The 23,423-nt window shown below is 40.6% G+C and overlaps 1 protein-coding gene across 2 annotated transcripts in view; it reads left to right on the top strand.

Moving 5' to 3' along the window:
• The window catches only part of LOC136432213 (angiopoietin-related protein 7-like), an 83,061-nt gene that overhangs the window by 34,080 nt on the left and 25,558 nt on the right, over positions 1 to 23,423 (top strand). For both annotated transcript variants that reach the window (XM_066423265.1, XM_066423266.1), the window contains exon 2: positions 19,772 to 20,026. In XM_066423265.1, coding sequence (XP_066279362.1) covers positions 19,804 to 20,026 — 223 coding nt within the window. In that variant the 5' untranslated portion in view covers positions 19,772 to 19,803. The remainder of the gene's footprint in view (positions 1 to 19,771; positions 20,027 to 23,423) is intronic.

Raw genomic sequence — 23,423 nt, 5'->3', positions numbered from 1 at the left:
ACTGAGAACACACAGACACAATCAGCCGCAATACCCCCGTAGGAGGTGAACCTCCTTCAATGAGGTAACAATCCAATATAAGGAAATACCCGCGACGTGCTTCGGGGCACATGTATCCTAGGCGCTACCGTCTGGACCACCCACCACCCCCACAGGCACTGTGAACTAGTTACAACTGCTAAGGGATCTTAAAGCGCGACATGGTACACATTAAGCTCCAACGGAAAGTTTCTTCTGCCCAAAGCAAACATTTTGCAGCTGATGGTAATTAATATTTCACTTCGGATAAAATGTACAATATTCAACTCCAACAGGGATGCTTAATCATTTCTGGAATATTGAAAACTATAGTCAATCACACAAATGACAGGGCGAAAGTTGGCGGGTGAAAGCATTAACACTACACCGTAGATTTTGCTTAATTTTTTTAGTTATCCGTCATCTAAATTCACTTTTAATTCTATTAATAAAATATTGGAAATATCGAGCATCATTGCTCTATATCATGAACGTGCACTTTCGCTGCGGTCAAATCTCCCTCCAATAACTTGAGCATGGCTCCCTTTAGTGCAGACACCTCATTTGTCATCGCATGGAGCAATAAGAACTATGTTTTTTTTAGCTAATTTTCTCTAGCGGTTTGGATTTGAATCATGCGTTTGACGAATCATCGAGGGTGCTTCTTCCCGATTCTACTGTCATTCATCAGTTGTCTTATCAGATGACGGTGCTGCCAAAATCATAAGAAGTAGACATGTGGTCAGAAGACGTAGAGTTTTGGATGAGATGTAATCTGTTTTTGTGTAGATATAGACGACAGCTGAAAGAGACGACGAGCTGCCCATCAGACGGAACACGGAAACTTTACCTACCACTCGTTACTTTGAAAATGGAGGCATCGTTTTCGGTTTGTTTGTCTTGGTGTGTGTGCAAGTGTTCTTCCCAAAAGGTCCCCCCCCCCCCGTGGTGGAAAATGGTGTAAATGGAGAATTGCAGGATGGGAACGCTGGTTTTGCTCGGGTCGAAAGTCCCACAGGGAGGCAGGACAGAATCAACTGGAAGTTTATTATAATGAATAAAAAAATGCATTCAGAACCGCTCTAAACATTTTTACGTAGATGTTTAATGAGATGTTTTATTCCTTGTTGCTTCATGCTAGATTTCTTAAAAGTATTCTGAAAGGACCCGAAATACATCCCCATGCTTATTGGCGCCGTATGCGGAGTCTTTGTTTTCGGGTTTTCCGTGTTGGTGTGTGTAGTTATTTGAATACACTGTCAGTAGATTGGTATGAAGTGAGTAGGAAGATGGCCAGAAATGACAGACCTGCTGGAACGGCAGGAAGTACAGTTCAGAGTTGGTAGCACTAGACGTTAATCAGACATGGCAGTCAGTGGAAGAGGCTTCTGATTCACAAGGAGGTATTGTTATCTGCCTATCTGTCTGTGTTTTTGCAGTTTTATATCTTCCACATGCTAGTCACGTTCACTGTATAGTGACAGTAAGTAATCAATGGGCACATGTAATGCTAATCAAAAGATCATTTACCTAATTGATAAACTACAATCAAAAAAGGCATATTGCGGAATCGTGGACATTGTTTGCAGCACAAAACGATTAAATGCTCCGATTCGATTAATGATACAATTTGAATCCAAGACGCGGAGCAAAAGATTCCCATACGAATATAACAACGCGGAACCACGGGGTAAGTGGAAAGGTAAATACTAGAAAGCCCGTGCATTTGGAGTCGAATCCTCCATCTTGGCATCTGGCCGTAACGGGATTTTCTCGCGTTGCCGTGAGAGCGTTTCCAGGAAATCTCCTCTTAGATCCGGGGTTTCTGTTTTCAGCGAGGTTTGACATGTCAGGAAATAACATGTAAGGCCCCGAGCTTTCCAGTCTTTTTTACGATGACCTTATCGGCTCGCAACACAGCTCAAAATCCGCAATCTTTCACGATCTGTCTTCGTACGCTACATATTGGTCAGGTAGCGTGGCAGGCTGTGTCAGTGTTAGTATTGAATTTGAAGTCTTGCTGTATGTCTCCTTCGAGGGATCATAAATAAAATTGTCCTTTACGTATTGTCTACGTGTCCAACTTAGAAATGATTCCCTCAAACTCGGTTTTCAAGGACCCAGGGTTATGACTATGTAACGATATGCATTGAAAACTTTAACATCATCCGCATTTACCAATGACAACAGCATCTGTAGTAATATGATTACGAAAAATTAAGAGTTTCATTTAGTTGTATTCACGCTTGGATGCAGTTATTATTATTTCAATTCATAAGGTAAACAATGCAAGGTTAATCTATGGGGGAAGAAAAACTCTCAAGATTAAATTTGCAATTGTCATCACCCCACAACTTATCAACATACAGTATGAGAGATCAGAAAACTAAGCAGAAAAAGAAGATCACTTATTGACAAAAAATACAATGGTGTATGCTGACTATGAATATATCAATGTAGAGCTTTGTGTTCATCTGTGTTGCAAGACACAGTGGGGAAAGATGAAGAAAGGGTGAATGCAGCTGCAGGACATTTCCACGGCTGCAGATTTAAAAAACTTAATTTTATTCATTTTCTATTTTTGGTCAATACTTGGGCATACTCTCAAGGATTCCTCTCATGTATATATGAGAATACATTCCAACATTTTGTTAAACAGACACAAGTCATTCTTAGGGCGTTTAGAAATATGATATTTGTACCAATGTAGTAACACTTAGTGTATTAGCTACAATGACGTATTCTAAATGTAGAACTAACCGTTGCACATTAGCTCCCGACCAAAGGTTTTGCTCATTCTGTCCAAATCGAACTGAAGATGATTTTCACTTCATTATGGAATGCACTAAATGTGATGCTCTACGCGATGAGTTATTCACCTCTCTCAATTCAAGTACTTCAGATTTTAAGACAATCAATGCCACGGATAGATTTGATTATATATTTAAATTCAACAGCTCAAACAGTGTTGAAATAGGCAAATATATAAAAGATTGTTTTGTTATTAGAAAAAATAATGATACTCAAAATTAGCCCACTTGTAATCTTGAATCATGTAAAACCTTAGATAGTCATTTTGTTGTAGCTAATAGTTTCATTCCATACTTATGTCTTGTTCTATGTTTACTGTTGTTGCCATACTTTGGACCTGCTACAATAGTCGCGCAATAAAGTTCTTCTTTTAACCTTGGTGTTTGAGCCAGCGCCTGCTGGGCGACATGATTAAATGGCAATATCACGGCGAAATCCGTTGAACGATGGTGCGACAAAAGAATTCACAGCCACTCGTGTAAGGATGGACGTATTTATTCACCGGGCTAGCTGTTTGCTGCATTTCATTTCACTTTTGGTATTTCGTGCCCAGCACAAAAGAATCAATCATAGTTCCAAACGTGTGTAGCAGGGGGATGTATACGGCATCATGGCATCAACTCAAGGTCTTAGGAAAGATGGTTAAGATGAAAAAAAGCCTTTAGCGAGAGCGCAGTGTGTCAAGATGAAGTCTATACGACATGAGGGCAAGAAAGTGCATGCTGAAGAAATTCAAGATAGGAAAGATTTATTTGGCTATCGATGCAAAATTACATCCATCCTCAGATGAGGGATGGATTAGTATTAGACATCGTGTAAGCTGCATTGCCAAAGATAACAACATAACGTAAAGCGTACCATAGCCATTAACGCGTTATAATTCAATAAGATAAGAAAATGGTATTTCCTGACGTGCGTTCTTGGCGTGAAACACACAATATATGGTGAAAAAAGTTATTATTTATTTTAATATTTATCAGCCGTGATACCAGTTTTGAAATGCAATACCGTATAATTCTTTTAAAGAAAGGGTATTTTTTTGAAGTCGGCTTCACTTTGATTATGAAACAGTGTGCATTGTAGAATAATGCACACTGTTTAAACGACAGAGCTCACCCAGAAATACTGAAGAAGATATTGATTGATTACCCTATAAAAATGCTGAAAAAGTATCTCTCTGAACGAAGAAGAAAAGAATGTTCCAAAAGTGCCTTACTCGCCCGACTGTGTGACAAATGATGCTTCAAGCTCTTTTCTACACTAGCATTACCCCCCATGAGATTCTCATATTGCCGAAACAACAAAAAATGCTCACCTTACCCCGAAAGGAATCAATTTGTCAATGTTAATATTTGCCTCGCCAAGTGTCCTGTCATGTGAAGCATCTTCGCAAAAGCTAGCCTTTGTCTCATAGTTGGTGTATAGCGTATCTTCTCTAAAACACCTTGAGGCATCTAGAGAAAATGATAGCGACACAGGTATCATGCATATTTGCATGAACGGAAATTGGTTTATAAATAAGAGAGGGGCGGTGGAAAAGCTGCCCACTAATCAAAAATGTTTCACATGGCAAAGAAATCTCACACCCTATTTAGTACAGGAAACTTATAATAGCCAATATGCCGGGTGGGAAGGAGGTCATGTAATAAATACAGAGATTTACAACCACTTGAAAGATGAACGATATGTGTGAAATATGTGCGGATCTATTCTCTTAAAGTGGCACCGTTTTTCTGTCAAAATTTCCGTGACAAATGTTTGGATGTGTTCTTCTTGAAAGTTGCTGCAATTTGTTGGTCAAGAGAAGCTTGAGTGATATTTTCAGTGTATTTTATTTACATAGGAGGTGATATGATAAATTTGAACATAAAATTAGCACTTACGACCGAGATCTTTAAGTTGTATATTGCTTTTGCATTTATGGATGTTATGAAAATATGAGAGGCTTTAGCTTTTGCTGCCCAGGCAACATGAATATTAATAATAAATCCATTGCAAATTCGTACCCATGGGCTGATTGCAGGTAACATGAAAATAATAGACAAATTATGTAGAACACCGTAGAATGGACACGAAATAATGAATTGACAAAACATAAGATTTTCTAGACAGATAATCACAACGAAGATGCATAACATTATAAGTACACAGCTCAGTCAGCAGTAGAGAGATCCCTAAATTACGAGCGAACAATTTTGCTGCAACATATATAAGCATAACATTTCCATGACAAATAGTGTATTGGATTTTATGGCCTAGATACTTAGCAAACTAATCTTGTGGGAAAAAATAACGAGGTTATTTGGTATCGGTTAATAACATTGGAGACTGCCATAATCGCTTGGTAAATGACACACCCATCTCTAAGGTGTGATTTTACTGCCTTACTAATTTACTAATCTTATGGTTATTGCTTTAACTTCCCTCGCGTTACCTACACGATGTGTATATATGCCTCAGTATGAGTATGAGTTCCACATGACTACGTATTCATCTTTGCCGTGTGGCAAAGTAGACTCGGGGGTTATTCCGAGGATATTGCACGAAGATGACTCCATCTTGGGTAAGCACTCCATACAAAAGATGGTGGAAATTGCTACTGCATAAAAGTACATGAAGGACACTTGTCTTGGCGCGGGTATATTGGATGGTTTCGCGTGTGTGAACATGTTGTGGGCGGCAAACGGCCTGTGCCGAATGTGCGACCGTTATTTTGAGTGGTTTTGATTGATGGTTACTTTTTGTACATTTTGTGCAGCATTTTTTTTTTACGTTGTAGAGAGGCTCTAGTACATGAATGTTTACAAGACCTTACTCCTGGATATTTTACGTATGTTTTTATATAACTATTGGAAACTTAAGTATGATGAGACAGGAGGTTATCGCCCCTTAATTTCTATCTGTCCATGACTGTCTACATCATCGACCGTCTTCTCCATCAACTCAAAGAAGCCATCCTGCGAAGTCAGTCGAAAATTTACATCATGGCTTGTGGCAATCAAATTTGATGGAATTACCATAAACATGTCTCTTGTGGGCAGTTTTAGGGCATTGAAGATATCAAGCTGGGACAATTATGCTATCATCCATCGAATACAAGTACATAATTTTATGCGTAGTTTGAAATCCATTTTTTACGATGAACATTGTCGATAGCGCTTCGGATGGCGGTTAGTCGGTTTTACTCCATTTTAGTACATGTCATCTTCACAGCTTTAACGAGCTGATAAAGAAACCACCCTGTCCACATCGTTCACTGTTCATATCGTAAAATTGGTGACTGCTGAAATAGAGGGCAACCAAAGGTCAAACTGATCCCGTACAAGAGTCCAACTGACATAAGGTAATGGTCAGACTGTAATGGAAGGAGTCAGACAAAGTGATGAGGTCATAAATATTCCAGGAAACAATAGAGTTGGACTTGGTTTTGATGGCAGCTCGTAAAAGGAAGATGTTGTTTCCTGTCCTCCGGTGGAAAAGGTCACAGGTCAGGGAAGTGTCAGGGGGTTACATTTAGATGCGGTATCACGTCGAGTTAGAGTGGAACAAACATATTATGCTGTCATTAATGCGACCGAGATGTTGTTGAGATTTTGACTGAAGTAGGCCTCGAGAAATGTGGACTTTAAAAGGGGACGATACGACGAATAAATAATCAAATATACTTATTCATTCACACACACCATACTATTAGGGGCGTGCATTACATTCCAGGGGTAGTCGTATTGTACTTCACTCTCTGTAGGAATTTCGAAATATTTATTTTCACGTTCTTTTGGAATGGTACATTTTGGTACGCTGGAAGGACAGGAACGAAATAACATGTAGTTACTTGAACATGTTAGATTTGCTGTTAAGCTTACTTTCACGGATGGGAAATATAGCCTTATTTCTCTCTTTCGTCCTCTTCTTCACCTTCTCCAAACAGATAAGTTCAATGACCTGGACCTGACGGCTGTCACCATGGTTACTTGTAAAGTAGTTGCGCCACCCTGTGGTGTTCGATTACATAATGTAGCAAGTGGAAGGACAGAGCTGGAGGGGCTGTTCACCAATCACATATATATGTATGTGTCTGAGTAAGATCAAACAGAGCACAAGTTTGTTAGAATTGCAAATATTACCTTAAGTTTCTATTTTAAGATTTAGGTTTTTATCTTGGGAGTGAAAGTTTGCAAATTATTTATTCACAGGGTGATCGTTTTGTTTGTGCCATGATTTTTGCCACGACACATGATAGCTCATCTGCAAAACTACAAACAAGGAACCGCCGAAAGACAGACACCTCGGCGGCAGTTGCCCGGCTGGACTTATCGCTGTTCATCGATCACTAACTGAAGAAGATGCGGTGCCTGATAGTGTAGTGCACTTTCGGACGCCCTCGCACCCTATTCTGCATTGTGAATGTCTCATTTCTTGGGAAAGTGTGTCCTCATCACTCTCTCAGCAATGAAGAGGCAGACGAAGTGTCTATAGTATCCCGCTGGGATCTTAAGTTAAGTACTCAGCCGTGTTTATATCGGTGATAGCATTGTTAATTACAAGTGAAGTTAGCAATGAAGCTTTTCCCCCGAGGATGAGCTAGAGGGTCGTCCTTTCCAGGAAAGTATCGGGAAAAAGAGCTAGACCCATATAGCTGTGCATGGAGAGTTTCCATTTTCCGAGAATGATCTAAAGGGTCTCCTTTTTCCGGGAATTATCGGGAAAAGGAGGCCCATATAGCTGTGTATGTAAAGTCTCCTTTTCCCCGAAGATGATCTAGAGGGTCTCCGCTTCCCGGGAATTATCGGGAAAAGGAGGCCCATTTAGCTGTATCATCCTTTTCACGAGAATGATGAGGAAAAGGGACCCTCAAGATTTGATTCTAAAGTTAGCGATTATATGTCATTTATTGGCCTCAACGGCTGATGACAGTCATTGCTAATTAAAACTACTATTCTAAGTAATCTCATTTCTGCTATGAACAAGCTCCTGGCTTGGACATGTTATAGGAATACAAAGGCTGTACCATTTCTACCTAAAATATATCAGGATTCCCCGAGCCAACGGAAAATCGTAGACCTTGACCTTGACCTTGAACGAGGACATTTGTGATGTCATTTTGGGAGACAATGCGTCCTTCTGCTCCACTCAGTCCGGTCTTCCATTAGCGATCTCAGCTCGAATACCAAGAAGTTGGATTTTTGAAACGACTATGTGTCTTTCCATCTTTCAGAGGTCGTTTACCTCGATATATATATTATTAAGTGAAATCGGAAGGCAACGGAAATATACGCGAAGGCTATAGGATTGGCAATCCAGTCGATTCCCGATGGAATGTTATAGGCATGGCTAGTACGTGCGAGCTATTGACGCAGACGGATTTACAGTGACCAAGAGAGCAATAAAGGAACGGGCTACCTCTAAAAATCGTCTTTTTTATAACCAATAAACCTGAAAAACTTGTATGGAACAAATATCCGAGCAACCCTTCCTCCAGAGTACTTTTGCTTCAGACTAAGCTCTTAACATGAAGGCCAAATGTATACAGTAGAATTATCGTCTGCGAGTCAGAACTCAGTCTGCAATAAGACGGAGCAAATCTCAAACAGTGAGATTTATGATGTCATAAACACACAGGAGCACTCAACGGGGACTCACTCAGCTCGAGCCTATCCTTCACAACACTTCAAGACATGTCAACTTAGCGTACTGCAAATAGATTACACACAAATCGCTCCTGGGTATGTATACGTAGTGCCTTCATGCAGAGATGCAGGGATTTAGAATAAGAGATAAGCAGAAATGTACACAGCTTTACATGTGCGAAATTTCGAAGTGGTTGTCTGATCACAATCAATCAAAAAAGCTAACATTACCTCGTAACATTTCGCACAACCTTCATCAGTTGTACACAATTTTGAAAAAAAGGTATAGTTTTAAACCCCCAAAATAGAATTTTCTCATAAGTTTTTTTTTCGATTTTGTTAATTTGGTTAATTAATCCACCGTATCAAATCAACAATACCATGCATGGAATTGGTTATCTACGAGGCATTTATTGTTAGTCATGCATTGTCGAAATGTATATCTACATCACATTTCAGCTTGGCAGGGTCATATAGAATGGCACACGAGCTCCAAATATGGCTTCTCCCAAGTGAGTATTATAAGAATCCACGACTGAACGCTGATTGCACTCCTCGCGTATTCTAAAGTGTAGATGAGGTGCAGTATTAAAGTAGGGCAGGTAGTTTCATCATCGTTGCTAAAATTATCGATATTCATCTAGTAAGGCTGGAAGCATTAAAAGAGGCCTAGCTATTCATAACCAGCCCCAGTACGTATTGCGTGATTTCTCTACGTCAATAATGTATTTTTCCGCTTACGTATAAGGCCCAAAAGAAATGAAGCAAATTATAAACAAGAGTTCCGCGACCTCATATCTCAATTAACTATTCTGTTTATATAGACATGCAAATGACTTACATATTTACATACCATATGCTTGCTCATGCAGACCTTTAACCAACTTACACATGTCGCAATACTGACAGACCTATCATCTACCATTTAGATGAATTGTGGCGTTTTTGCATCAATTATGCAAATTATGTATTGATGTTCTACTCACCATAAACTAATGTTACATGTATTTGAGTCATATTATAAAAAACACTGCAAATATAGATTCTACTCATTAATTATGCAAATTAAGTTCCAATAAGCATAATTTGCACTTCATTAAGTACATCTCAGTCTAAACTACCTGCATACTTGATATCATGGAAAACCGTCGTTCCTTTGTTCAGTTATTCTCCTTAGAAGATTTTCACAATAGTGCCCCTGCAGTTCCAGAGCAAGCTGCAAGGGGGCCCAAACCTACACCAATTCTTTATTACATCACAAGCTCTCAGCCACCCGAAAATCAAGACCATAGCACGGCCAGGTCAAAAGATACAAAAACGGAAGTTCAACTGCAGTACCAAGGTCACATACCAGGGGGCCCAAAATCAAGCTTGACTTTCGGCTTCATAACGCCTGCCCACATACCAAATATCATTGTCATCCATCAACAGGTTCTTGAGTTATGCTGACTACAGTAGTGCGGAAACACAAACACACATACATACACACACACACACAGACACACCCAAAACTATATCTCCATTTTTCATGGAGATAACAACAGAAACCAAGGCAGCCACCGCCTCCACCTAGCTACAACACCCTCGTGTCACGTGACATATGTCACCTTTTACTCTCAGGACAACCTTCAGAGCTGAAAAAAAGATGGCGGATTACAACATGAAAAAATAATAAGAAAGTACATAAAATCCGTTGTCACCAGAAATGCATATCAGCACGATAAAAAAGATCAATTGCAAATAACCCAATATCAAATGACAACGTACATTTTTGCTGCTGACGATTGCATGTATTACTTATCATGTGTAATGATGAATATCACAGATATCACAATATTATGGACAAAAGAAAGTGGAACATTATGAATCATAAACGAGGAGGACAAGGGATACATTAGACACACATTTTCTTAGAGCACAAAAGAGAAACTGAGCCTCCTACGACGTATTAAACAAACAAAAAATCCATAGCCTATCTCACTCTGATAATAAAAAAGAATGACGTTAAAATGAGTGCAACTTGAATGCCATTGTTGATGTATAATTGGTGCTTAATGTAGTGGATATCGTCATGGGAAAATCACAGAGTGCAAACAATGATTAGATTTATTATAAGATAGTCTTGAATTGAATCCAGAAGGAATAAAGAATGGTACAATAGACATGATGCAGAATAACTTTAAGATGAAGCTGGATTTAATGACATTGATCTTTATTGCATATTCATGATCAAAAGAGCTGAATACGACATATTGACTAATCAAAAGCGATAGAAATTTAAAACAAATGCACTATTGTACTACATATAAGTCTATAGTTTACTTGTCTCTTGTCGTTTCTTGAAATATTTTCATGTGATTATGAATTCAGAAAGTTTTTTTTCGATTACATCAGCGTTTGGTAATGACAGGAGGTATGCAAACATGTTGCCTTTTGCTTAACAAGGCCATGTTGATTTGATTATATGGATGACATCCTCGCGCCCAATAATTTACTTCCAGTTTCCATAAAATTGTTCGGCCATACTGTAAATCGTGCAAAGAAGCTGCAAACTGAGAAAATGTATGCTGTAATTTGCAAACAATATTTCCACAAACGGATATTTATGTCGTAGAATGCCAAAGTCATTTCCAAAATAAAAGAAGAAGATGAGAAAGAACAAAAATGAAGAATTTCTTATTCGGCATATCACATGTCTGTGTGTTTAGTCATTTGTTCATCCTTCATGACCACGTAGATTCCATTTTTTGTCAGTCTTTTTTTGTATTCGCACGCTCGCATCAGTTCTTGGGTTCCCGGAGGATGTCATACATAGAATCAAATCAACATGGCTTACGTACACCAATGACCTTAATGTTAGGGACTAGGGCAAAAGTTGCGATGCGCAGTTAAAGGCTCAAAACTGGAAAACTATCTTAGTACTACCTTAAAATCACTGAAAATCCTACATTTTCTTGAAAAGATTGACTTTTTAGGTTAGAGGGAACAGGTGGGGTCTAAGCTTTCCCAATTTGGTCAAAAGTTGTTCAGTTCATCAGTTAAGTTTGCGGAAGGATCGATGTGAGTTGTTGGGTCATGCGGATGGATAAAGGAGTAAAGTGGGATCAAAGATAAGGTTTGTTCACTTTTCACAGTCAGCTTTTCTTAGAGTTTGAGTAGAACAACCTTTTTTTTCTTAAAGGGCAGCTAAACTTAAAATTGAAAAGCGTATTATACTATGCTAAATATACCTCAAAGTCAAGTTCTCAACGTTTGAAACTCGTGCCGTGCTGACGGCTATTCGCCTGATGATTTAATTGGGTGACGTCAGGTTTCGCTCTCCCCAACCAGTAGGAATAGGGTTTTTCAAGCTGGCTTTCCAGGGGATGGATTTCTGGGTATTTTCCGATTTCAAAGCCCACTCTCAACTCCCCTAAGAAAATTCCTGGGAATCCATCCCCAGAATATACTACTATGGTTTTCAAGTTGACCACAGGGACCTTCTGGTGGAGAAGAATTTCTAAGATTAAAATTCTGGTTGGTACTTTTATAAAGCCTTGTGTCAGTGTATTTCAACATGCACAATAGGAATATTGCAAGCCATAACACTGATGTTAGCACTCTAACAATGGGACACTGTACGTCGCCATATCTACGTCCTCATATTGTGTATTTTGAACAATGTCTTAGCTTACCGTAACAGTTGTTGGAAAATCGCGAAAAGACATCGGTTTCGCTCAGATTGCCGGCTTGATGCTTGTTGAAAAATGTTTTGTCTAACTCTAAGTACCCATGGAGGAATACATTATCTCGCCTTTTATTGTTTCCATGCACTGCAGGGTGATTTATATTACTCGATGGCATATTAGTGAAAATATTATCAGATACTTTTGCTCGCTCCTAATTACCTACGGCACATTATGATGTTGAGGAAAATTAGTATGTACAAATTGGCATGGAAAGGATATAATGGCAGTGGTTAGAGTCATTTATGTCGCTAGTATTGTGCTTATCTTCCACAGTCCCCCTTTCAGTGCATAGAATCTTTTACAGACGCACCCAAATGCACCTACACTTATCATAAAAGAACACGAAATTATGGATCTGCACGCATTATACAGTAGCGTCAAGTAGCGTAATGGTAGGGTATTTGGCCAAAACCCCAAGAGTTCGAATCCTCTGACATTTCTAGACGTTGTGAAATGCACTTAAGACGAATTTTTGTCTCAATTCGCCCAGGTGAGAATGAGTATCTACCTTCGGTTAGGGCCCTGTCGCACTTGTGCGTATATTAAAGTGCGCGGTAACATTTTTTGGGTTTAAGTAAATTTTGCAGGGAGGAAGACCCATCGTTGTGCAGTCTGATTATCAAACCAAAGAAATGACTTCTTCGGCTGCAAACTTAACCTAAATCAAAAACATGTTTATGCGCAACCCATGCGGGCTTGTTTATACGCACAAGTGTGACAGGGGCTTTTAAGTCCCTATTGCACTAGACGGCTATCGCACTGCTCCCTCGCTGCGCCCGACGCTGCACCCTAATTCCGATGTGTTTAACCCTCGATTTCACAATTGGAATACCATGCAAAAATGTTTAAGTAAGACTGTGAAGACAACAAAACAGACAAAGCGTAAAAAGATTTATGTATGAAATTCGTTAAATTGTAGGTTACAGAGAGCGCGTGGCGAGAGCGCTGTCCTAGTGGAAGGGGAGCATGAGGGACGTCCCTCGGAAAGGACGTTTAAAGGAGGTCCCGTGTCTCATAAGGAGAGAAAGTCACACCTGGAGCACCACACTTATCGAAAGGAGTAGGGGTCCATCTCTGTGTGATAGGACCTAATACATTTGTCCGGATATGCAGCTTGTACTGTTCAGTACAAATCTGGTTTGCCCAATCATCAACACCGCTCCCTGACGTATTAAGCTCCAGTCACAGATAGCCAATCATGTCTTCCCGACCACTGCCAATCTTCCCCAGACCATTCGGTTCGGAGCAAGTTACGAGTTTGGCTATTGGTCGGCTACGCCAATCTCTCATTATATTTGAAACATTCGGGAGTGGTCGGGAGGTGGAATCTGACCACTACCGACGTACTCCCAACCAGTTCTCAATCTACCCATCGCTCATTCCAGAGCCTCATACGAATGGGGACATAAGAAGTGAATAAGCTGTCTTCTTCCCGCGAATTGAAATTTTGACTGATCTTGCTACATTAATAACATATAGTTTATCATACTTCATTGGTTAATACACCGTTATCAGCACTAGATTATAATGTGAATTTGTCAATGACACACGTAGCTATTCATATTTTGCTATCGAGTTCCCCCCAATCTATATGATCAAGTCGACACAAGACCGAAAGAGCTTAGCCTAAACATCCAAACTGACACTCCTAGGTTAAAGCGTATTTTAACGATCTCTGCGTGTTAATATAATTTACTGGTCAATGTTGCCCGTGGAATTAGAACGACAGTTACAGTTGGAAGAGTGTGATCCTAGTGGTGATTATCATGATCTGCTGCTCGAGGGCGGCTACTGCCTTATCATAGCAATCCAGAAGTATCACATTAAACGATCTTACGTCGCCATAAACAGAGATATCTATATAGTATCCATAAAATTTGATTAACGGCTTCTAGCTGTGCTAAAGGCGTAAGAAATATAAACATAAGTTTAAAAAAAAATGCTGTCACATGGAAATTGACACACAGAAAAAAGAAGTAAGCGCCCGGATACATTGGTCGTACGATCGCCATACGATGTATATCGCAAACTGAAGGTACTCTTAGGGGTGGTCGTGCCTGTGTTGTGCATAATTCAGCTCTCTTGTTACTAACAATACTGTCTAAGATCTTTAGTCGCTGGTTGGTTCTGTCACAGCCTGTATGTAAATCCTACGCCATCTGAATGATATTGTGCGACGACCTACCCATGACGAATTTGACCGTCCTGTAGCTTAGCAAAGTTTGGAGGAAGTCACCAAACTCATTCACAGGCAAAACGATATCTCTTTCCATACAAGTACGGCTATGAATCCCCTCTCCCCAAAGCCACATTATATCGACAATCTTTTCAATTATTTTCGTACCATACAGATTTAGCACGATTTTTTTTCTGCTGGGCAAGGGTTTTTAAAAGGAAATCTGCTATACTGGAACAGATCCAAGCTTTTGAAATGCCACAAGCCTTTATTCCCTTGCCACGTACAGCGATCAGTATCACCTGATCCTAACTCACTGCTAGAATCACATGACAAACAATTGAAATCCTGTACAAGCTAAATAATGGGGACCGTCTGGGATCCAGACGAGCTAATGATCTCCGTAGATCTCTCTTGTCAGCTAGACATTACTGTCCAGCTATTATTGGACACTAATCGTGGCATTTAGCATCGATTCGAAGATAACCATCATGAAATGGTACCTCATTAAAGACAAAAGGTCGAGATTGAAAACGTTATGCGGCTTTTTCCCCTACTTGGACGACTTATAGTAGGAATTACTCACGTCAGAACCGTTCATCTGAAGTCCATTTTCGTGCTAAATGGTCGCTGTATTTTTTCAGCTGTGTGCTGCCATATCGCTCCCTTTAAAGTTAATGGGAGCTGGGCTTGGTTATCATGAACGGAATTGTATCATTCAGGACTGTTAGATTTAATGTTGATATGGTCCACGAATCGATCGTCCTGTTACATGATTCAATTTAAGAAGAGAATGCATTAATTTTCCTCGATCAAGAGTTTGTAAAATGACGAAAAAAATAATTTTACCAAATTCACTGGACTCACTACATAAGATCCGCTCTTTTTAATACTCTTGAAATATGCGTAAATGTTCCCTCTTGTTACCGTTTAAGTTGACTTACGTATTATTTTTAGCGTGCTTGAATATCAAATTTACACTAATTTTATGTCGGTCCGTAAGAAGCACGCAGTGACACTCATTTAAGCACGATGTCTTTGGAGTTTCACGTTGCATCGTTGTTTCAAGGTGCTGCCAGTGGGGCTCTCGACAGTGTTAAACTGGTGCTGCTCTGTACTTTGCATGTAAAAGCTTCCATCACGTGTATGCTGCTGACAGGTAGATATGCATACAACATGCACACCTTTTATAAGATTAGGATGGTTTTGGGGGAACAGAGTGTAAGACGTCATTGGCCATGTCTATGGCTGACTGCGGTCTGCTTCTTTCATCGCGGCATCACAACTACATCCTTGAGTGCATCGCGATTTATTCAGCAATGTTGCCTATGATAAAGCAAGAACAGCCTGCAAGTCGTACATGCATCAAGAACTGAATAATCATAAGACGTCAGATAAGAAAGAAAAATAGGGCCGATTGCACAAAACTACGAGTAGAAGGAGACCCGTGAATCTTCTTCAAGATTCTTACCTTACAATGTCTGCATCAAGACATCTTCTGGACCGCTCTTATCACGCGGGCTCCTTGAGTGCGTAAGATTTGTTACAAGGGCTTACTTACAGCAAGAGTACTCCAGGCAATCGTACTGATCTACATTTTTTTGCCTTAGATTCCATTTTTCTACAGCAGGGAACATCTGTTTCCCTAGCGGTAAAAAGGTTCAAAGTCATAGAGGCTGCTTATAGACCAGATCTGTTCAGAGCCCTAGGCAAAAACCAAACTTTTTTTCTAATCTAAAGACCAATCCCAAAAGGTTGCCTACCTTGCTCATTTCAAAGTTTCCACGCAGAAGCGAAGATGAAAAATGATGCAAGAGGCCATTAATACTTTACCTCCCTTTGCTTCACATTTGTTTTCTTTTTATCTCGTGTTGAGGAGAGTTTCAAAGCGGCGACATCAAACACGCCTGCATGAAAATTGCACTGCATGAAGGTATGGTACTGGGAGATAGAAACGCATGACATGAACATGGGGGAACGAAGCGAGACCATAGTCTGAGTGTCGTGTATCAAAATGCGGCCTCCTGACGCGCTTTTGTTTCCATCAGCAGTGACATTATAAAAATTTCGGACCCCCGCGGTGGCGTCACGCCGAAAAAGGGACATGGACGAATAAAGGATGATTGAACGCAAAGTACGGTTTCCTCGCAGGGTGGAAGGCATGTCGTCTTTATATTACCAGTATGACAAATTATGTCTGATTTTCATTTTATTATCGGGTAATTCCCTTTTGAAGGAAATGATTGACTACTGCAGAAACGGCACATCACCTTGCAGCAATTTGAGTCCTTCTGATGTGCATGTGTGAGTGATGTTGTACAAGGTTGGTGGACTGGTTTCTTTTGCTCTTCTGAAGAAGTAGCAACTTCACAACTACTGCTGGTAATGTTGTACTCTGCTTCTACGTCTACTAGTTGGCACGGTGATCTTTTGTTTAGAGTGGTTGACCCAGAACTTGGAGGTACTGCGTTCGAACCCCTGACAGATCCCGACGTTGTGCACTTGCAAAATAAACTTTCCACTGGTGAAAAGTAGTACCTAGCTTCGGTTAGGGGCGCCCCTTGCATATAACGTTAAATGGGGGTCCTGTGTTTGAAAAGAGCAACGTCACCCCTAATGAACATTAAAGAACCCAAAACGTTTTGGAAAAGACTTGGGGATCATCCCGTTGTGAGTGGATAAAATAAATCTGTACCGGATATGCAGCTTGTACTGTTCAGTAGCCTCCATTGCAGGCCTTCCCACCAGCGTTTTACTAGCGTTTGTCAAATTTTTTTTTTTTGGGGGGGGGGGGGCGTATCTGCTTGAGCCCCCAGCAATTACCACGATCCCAATCAGATACGGGGCCCAAGTAGTTACGGGGGCTCAAGCAGATACCCCCCCCCAAAAAGATATTTACAAAAATCGCTAATCAAACGCTAGTGGGAAGGCCTGCTACGGACGCTAACTGTTTAGTACAAACATGGTGTGTTACGCCATGAGGTGGTTTAACGGTGTGTAATACACTCACACACAAAAAAACGCATGCGCCATGTAGCTTTCTACAAAAAGTGCAAAGGGGAGGATTTTAGTATTTCAGACGAACCCGCAACAACTAGAATCGCCCGCGGTCCCGTCTCTTTCTTTCAGTTTCTATAACCCGCTTGTAGATTTTTTTGCGTAATAGAAGCCCCTTGTGTGAGCGTTTAATGTAAACTATCGACAAGGGTCATCTTACAGGCACAGAGAGCAAAAATAATGCCCCCAGATGTTGCACGGCTATAACGACAGAATGACATTAAGATAAGTAACAGAATATCCGTAAGTCAGTGCCCTTTGGTTTTGCGATCACTCAAGGCCCCAAACTTTCTTATATGAAAAGTTGCTGAGCGTCATCCTGCATGCATTGTTCCTAAATGGCGGTGCGGTCACGTTCGTCGTGGGTCGTCGCACACATGTGATTTATGGCACTGGAACATAAACATATACCCAATACGCAAATAAGGAACTGATTAATATAAGGGAATTATTGACATAATCAATAGAAAAATGGCATAACCCCTTAATGATGGGAACTTCTTACTTGTGACAGATGTAATTTAGATGAAGGTCAACATCACCATGCATAGATTAAGAATGTGTAAGTCATCTGCATAACAATGTCAGGCTCTAGATAATTCATGGAGGTATGAGGTACCCAGTACCAGGCAGTCCACCGGGACATATTTGTAGCTTCGGGGCCCGGGCGGGACTACACACCCTATAGGCACCGGCGCAATTGGGACCGTAGCATTTAAATTTGATGATCAGGATGTGCTCAAGAGTGGCAAGAATACTACCTCAACGTTAACAAGAGGTGGATATTTTGCTGTCTGTGCGAGTGTTTTGCAAGTAGTCTGTCATAATATTGTACAATCTGTCATAGAAATTCCATGCCTAAAGCAGCCACCAATGGATGCTGTATAAATGGCTTGACACGTGTTTGATCAAAGCAGCGACCTTTGCAAGTGTTACATGTATAAATCACGAAACCTGTGTGCAGTTGTACGACGTGTGAGGTTCTTCTTTGTCCGCTCTTTTTACGGTTTGTATTTTAAGCTTTTCTTTTGGATGTTCTCATGTAAGTAAAGTATGTAACCAACTAACTCGACGGCACACCGGTATGCCGTATGGTTTCAAATAAGTATGTATAGACCAGGTTCTTTGTAGATGAAGCAAGAAATATCACATTGTATAAGAGGCTCTAGATTCAGATTAGACCCGGCAATATGACGAGGGCTCTCTCATGTTGTATCTTAGACAGTAGAGAGTTTATTGTAATTTTAAACTTGAGACTGTCACTGGCAAAGAGATCTTGACTTCACAAGTTACTCAAGCAACTGAATAACTGTAGGAAACGGTCAGATGTTTCAGGTAGCATCCACTACATTTCGTCAATGGCAGAAATACGATCAGTGGTTCATGTTTCAACTTTGAATATGTCTTGATGCTAATGACTCAATTAGCTCCTGTTGTCTGAGTACAGGAGCTAATAATGTTGTCTCGCGGCGGTGATAGGGCAGGCACTATGGTGCCTGAAAGTTTGACAGGTAGGCCGTCTTTCCTGTTGAGAACTAGATTTGGTTTCCTTCATTAGTATTCTGCTACGTAAACACCTGCCCTGTGACTGACGCAGCAAACGTATCTTACTTATCCAATACATACGTGATGATATCTCTTACCGAAGGTCTACAGATTCAACACTATATTCTCCAAGTCTCAATCGTTTTGACAGTGAGTTATGAGCTTGCGAAATTCCCTTTATGCATCGACGTAAAAGAGAGTCAAAGGTCCCCTCCAATAATCTAGTAGTGCTCTCTTCCTGATGTATTATATAATCAGTGGAGAGAACGTTTCTCGTCCCTCCTGAAGCCTTCTTTGAATGAGATGTTGAGCTGAGCAGGGATTCTGGCTGCGTACAAGACACACGATCGAGTATCCTACGCATGTAGAGATGCCCATACCGTGGCACACATAAAAAGCCCAGGCGGGGTGAAGGACACTAGCTGATCGTTCCTTTTTTCTATAGCGGCATCATGTTGACGCAACTGTTACGGTGTTTGGACCAAAACGCAGGGGTTCTGGGCTCGAGTCCCCTGACATACCACCGATGTTGTGCCCTTGGGAAACACACTTTATACGTCTTCCCTCACTCCACTCAGGTGTAAAATTGGGTACCCGACTTCGGTTCGGGAGATAAAAGGCTATGGAAGGAGAGGGATGGACTCCGCCTTCCAATACCGTACCCTAGACACAATGATTAATATATACCCGCCGCCCCCACGGCCTCAAAATTGCTATGGAACTACCTTTACCTTTTACCTTTTTAAAATCATGTTCATGTGTATGTAGAGAGAAGTAGAAATATCACTTGTCTTTTATTTTCACCTCAGGGTGAAGATGGCGTAGTGATACATGAGAAGACATGAGACCCCAATGGGAAAACACGCGCTACAGCACCATCAACGCTGACATGAAGGCCGCCGCTCCTAACGGGCCCCGGCACGTGCAGTTTGCGGAGCCGGACACGCTCTGTGACGGTACCCTGAGAACGGCCACTCTGCCCGGCTCGTTCGGTAGGAAGACTGGGAGAGACGATAGGACTAGGTCGTACTACCGCTCGAACTGGGACGAAAACGAAGATATCGGTTGGTTTTGATGTTTTAATGCCTTGTGTGTGTGTGAAGGCATGACTTATATAGAGCAACGTATTTATCAAAGCCCCTGTCAAACATGCACGACTTTGCCACAGACCAATCCCCAACGAAGGTTGGCGCTGGGTTGAGAAAAGCCTAGAATCAAACTTGTTTTAACTCCAGTTCGCTCCTCTGATCGCATCTAAGAAGAGCATGACTTGCCCCAAGTTTGATTTGTCAAAATGCATAGTCGGCTGGCGCTTCCGACATTTTAGGACTAGTAGACAACCTACCAACTTAAGGTCTCATTCCTGTGTTACTCCGCGTGTAGAGCCCGTACACCAAAAAAAATAACGGCTGAATGAACGTGTGTTTATATCGGTGGGAAATTCCCTTTTAGTCAGTCCGACTGATCTCAATCGTCAAACTGATGAAAGCTTGTTTGTCACTGAAGAAATTAGCAGGTAAAGTTCGGCAGCCGCGCGCGAGGTCGGACGTGCACAGCCCTGCATTTCGTTTGATGCGGTCGAGCGCTTGCAGCTGGAAAGTGCCTTTTGTTTGGGTGTAGCTAAGAACAGTTTGTGATTGCTCTAAACAAAGATTGTATGTGGTGAAGTTGTTGGCAATTGTTGCATGATCAAGGGTAAATATTCTGAACATAGAATAAATGACATTGGTCATTTCCTATAGCTTCATTACAAACGCGCCCATATAAAACACGTATTATAACATGTAAGCCTTATTGGCGAAAAACTCCATGAATGAGACCTTAAGATGAACTTGCTCAAGACTAGCTCGATCCTAACCATGCTCTGGAAAAGTTAATGAGTACTTGTGAGACAGGGGCTTTAGTAAGCAAATTGCCCGAAGGGTAAGGTTGGCTGCGTATTATTTTAGTAAGATGAATGCTTGTTTGTATCAGATATGATGCAATGATGCAAAGGGTTTAATAGCTTCATAGAAAAGGTGATTGATAAACAATTCCGTCATTCCACCATTCAACAGTTTTGTCACCATCGCGTTTATTTAACTCATCGACATCCCGATCCATTCTGACATTTTTATGAATGATAAGTTCGTCTTTGCCTGTCCGTATACGTACCCTGTATGTGCATGATGCATGTTTACAAATCTTTGTAAGGTTTATAAATAGCTCCTTCCCTTCCGTGTTGAAGGTCGTCCGACTAAAAATAATCAGGCCCTGGAGCCGAATGGTATATTATGGGAACGTTTGTAGTCTACTGGGCCAATGGATCAACTAATGTTTATTAATCAGTTACTTATGCCAATGGCAAACATGGTCTTTCTATGGGTAAATATGCAAATGATAACTTGTGATGCAACGTATTCGTGCAAATGAAAGTGGCTCTACTGGCTCTATACATCATATACTTAACACAAATAGTTAAACTGTTATAAAGGACTAAAAGTTGCTTGGTGAGAAGCTTTCATGACCCCATCCGCCATCTTTTTTCAGCACTGAATAGGTAGTCATGTGACCTAGACGTCAAAGGTGACACGAGGGTGTTACAGATTGGGGGAAGACGGTGGCGGCCTTACATCAGATATGCTAAAAAGAGCCCCTTGAAACCTTAAACGAGACACATCAAACAAGTAAGACCGATAGATCAAAGACAACCCGATATAACTAGGGTAGGTCGAATGAATCATTTAAATAGCACGAGGCTCAAACAGGCACATGAATGGCTAATTGTATGTCAAGGGTAATCTCGCAGAGACCATAAACGGTACAACATCCTGGAGGTTCCGGTGGGAATGTCACATTTTGGGGGCCAGGAATGATGTCGTGATATATGCACTCCTGGAGACAATTCCTCATAAAGAGAATGTCATAAATGGACAGAATTGTTTCTTCTTGATAATCAGCAAGAGAAGGTGTCTGTCATTACTTGATCATTTTAAAATAGATTACCTAATATTTACAAACATCAATTACTGTCTGAACTGGCCAATCCTTGCAAGCTTATAAATTCTTCATTGTAAGAGAAAAGCGAACAGTTATTAGAATAAGTAATATACCGTATACTGCATATTCAATGCTTGGAACAATGTACAATACAAACGAATTGTCTCCTAATAATGCTTAAGAATATGCCAAGCACTACGTACTCTATTTGCCACAGCTCTAACATCAATACACCAAACAAATTGCCGATAATTGCAAGAACTTAAAGGTCATCATCGTATTGGCTTTCTGTGGTTCCTGATGGTATCTAACGAACGGAAATGTATTCTATGGAGCTACGCTCGACACATCAAAGCAATGAGTACTTCGGTCGTGCCCATGTAGACTTGCATCTTAGTCAAATTATGAGCATGTTAATTAAATACAATTCTTTGGGGTAATGTAATATTATCCTACCAAATTGGCTAAACGAGTGTTCATGTTGGAAATGACGTCTCCGTTTTTACAGCATTCTTGAGCACATCCCCAAATGATGGGGGAACCTTGCTAATAAAACTTTTATCGCTGCATGGTGAACGGCGATAAAAGGGTCCCGTGATAAGTACGGTGATTATATAGGCTATAATTAGATGTGTGGGCACTCATCGGGCTAGAGAAAACAAAGAGTGCACCGTTTTGATAACGACATAATCTCAAGCATCTAATTGAATCATTAAGTTCGAAGATGTGAAGTACATCAGATACGCGATGCAATCTTGATTTTGACGTCATGACTGAGAGATTGATACTTAAAAGTCTAATATTCTTATGGCACATTGATGAGAGAATAATGATAACGTCTAATGGCACAAGAGACGAGAAATTAGATAGCATATTTCCAGGTTTTGTCTTGTTGTTGGAGTTTGCAGACGCATGTGCTTGAAATGTTTGTTTTTATTGCTCAAAGCCGTCTTTGTTGATCTCGAAGATCATAAGTGATCTAAATAAGTAATGATTGACATAAGAATGTTTTTATAAAACTAGAAAGGAGACATTTGCAATTAGCTTTACAATTCTGGCGTATCAAACTACTGCTCTGTATATTCTTACTCTAAAATATTCATATACATGTTGACCAGCCCCTCAAGCTCTGTCCTACCTCCTGCTACATTATGTAATCGAAAACCACAGGGTTTCTGTTACTTAACCAGTAACCATGGTGACAGTTTTCTGGTCCAGGTCATTGACCTTACTAGTGTAGTCGTTTGGAACAGAAAAAGAAAAGAGGAAGAAACAGAGCCAAGACAACATTTTTTTTCCTTCCGTGAAGGTAATTATAAAAAGGGCCTTTATGAACTCATAGTGCAATCTATAGCTGGCTATGCACGTTCTATGAACTTATCGGATCTACGTTGGGCTCACCCGTGAGTCTTATCTAGACGGCTCTTTCCATAAACGTGTACTGCTTTTGACAATAGAACTCCGTCTGTGTGTACAGTAGTG

The sequence above is a fragment of the Branchiostoma lanceolatum genome, chromosome 4 (assembly GCF_035083965.1).
Source record: "Branchiostoma lanceolatum isolate klBraLanc5 chromosome 4, klBraLanc5.hap2, whole genome shotgun sequence".
NCBI lineage: Eukaryota > Metazoa > Chordata > Leptocardii > Amphioxiformes > Branchiostomatidae > Branchiostoma > Branchiostoma lanceolatum.
Note: the sequence above shows the minus strand (reverse complement) of the source record. Positions and strands in the feature narration are given on the sequence as shown.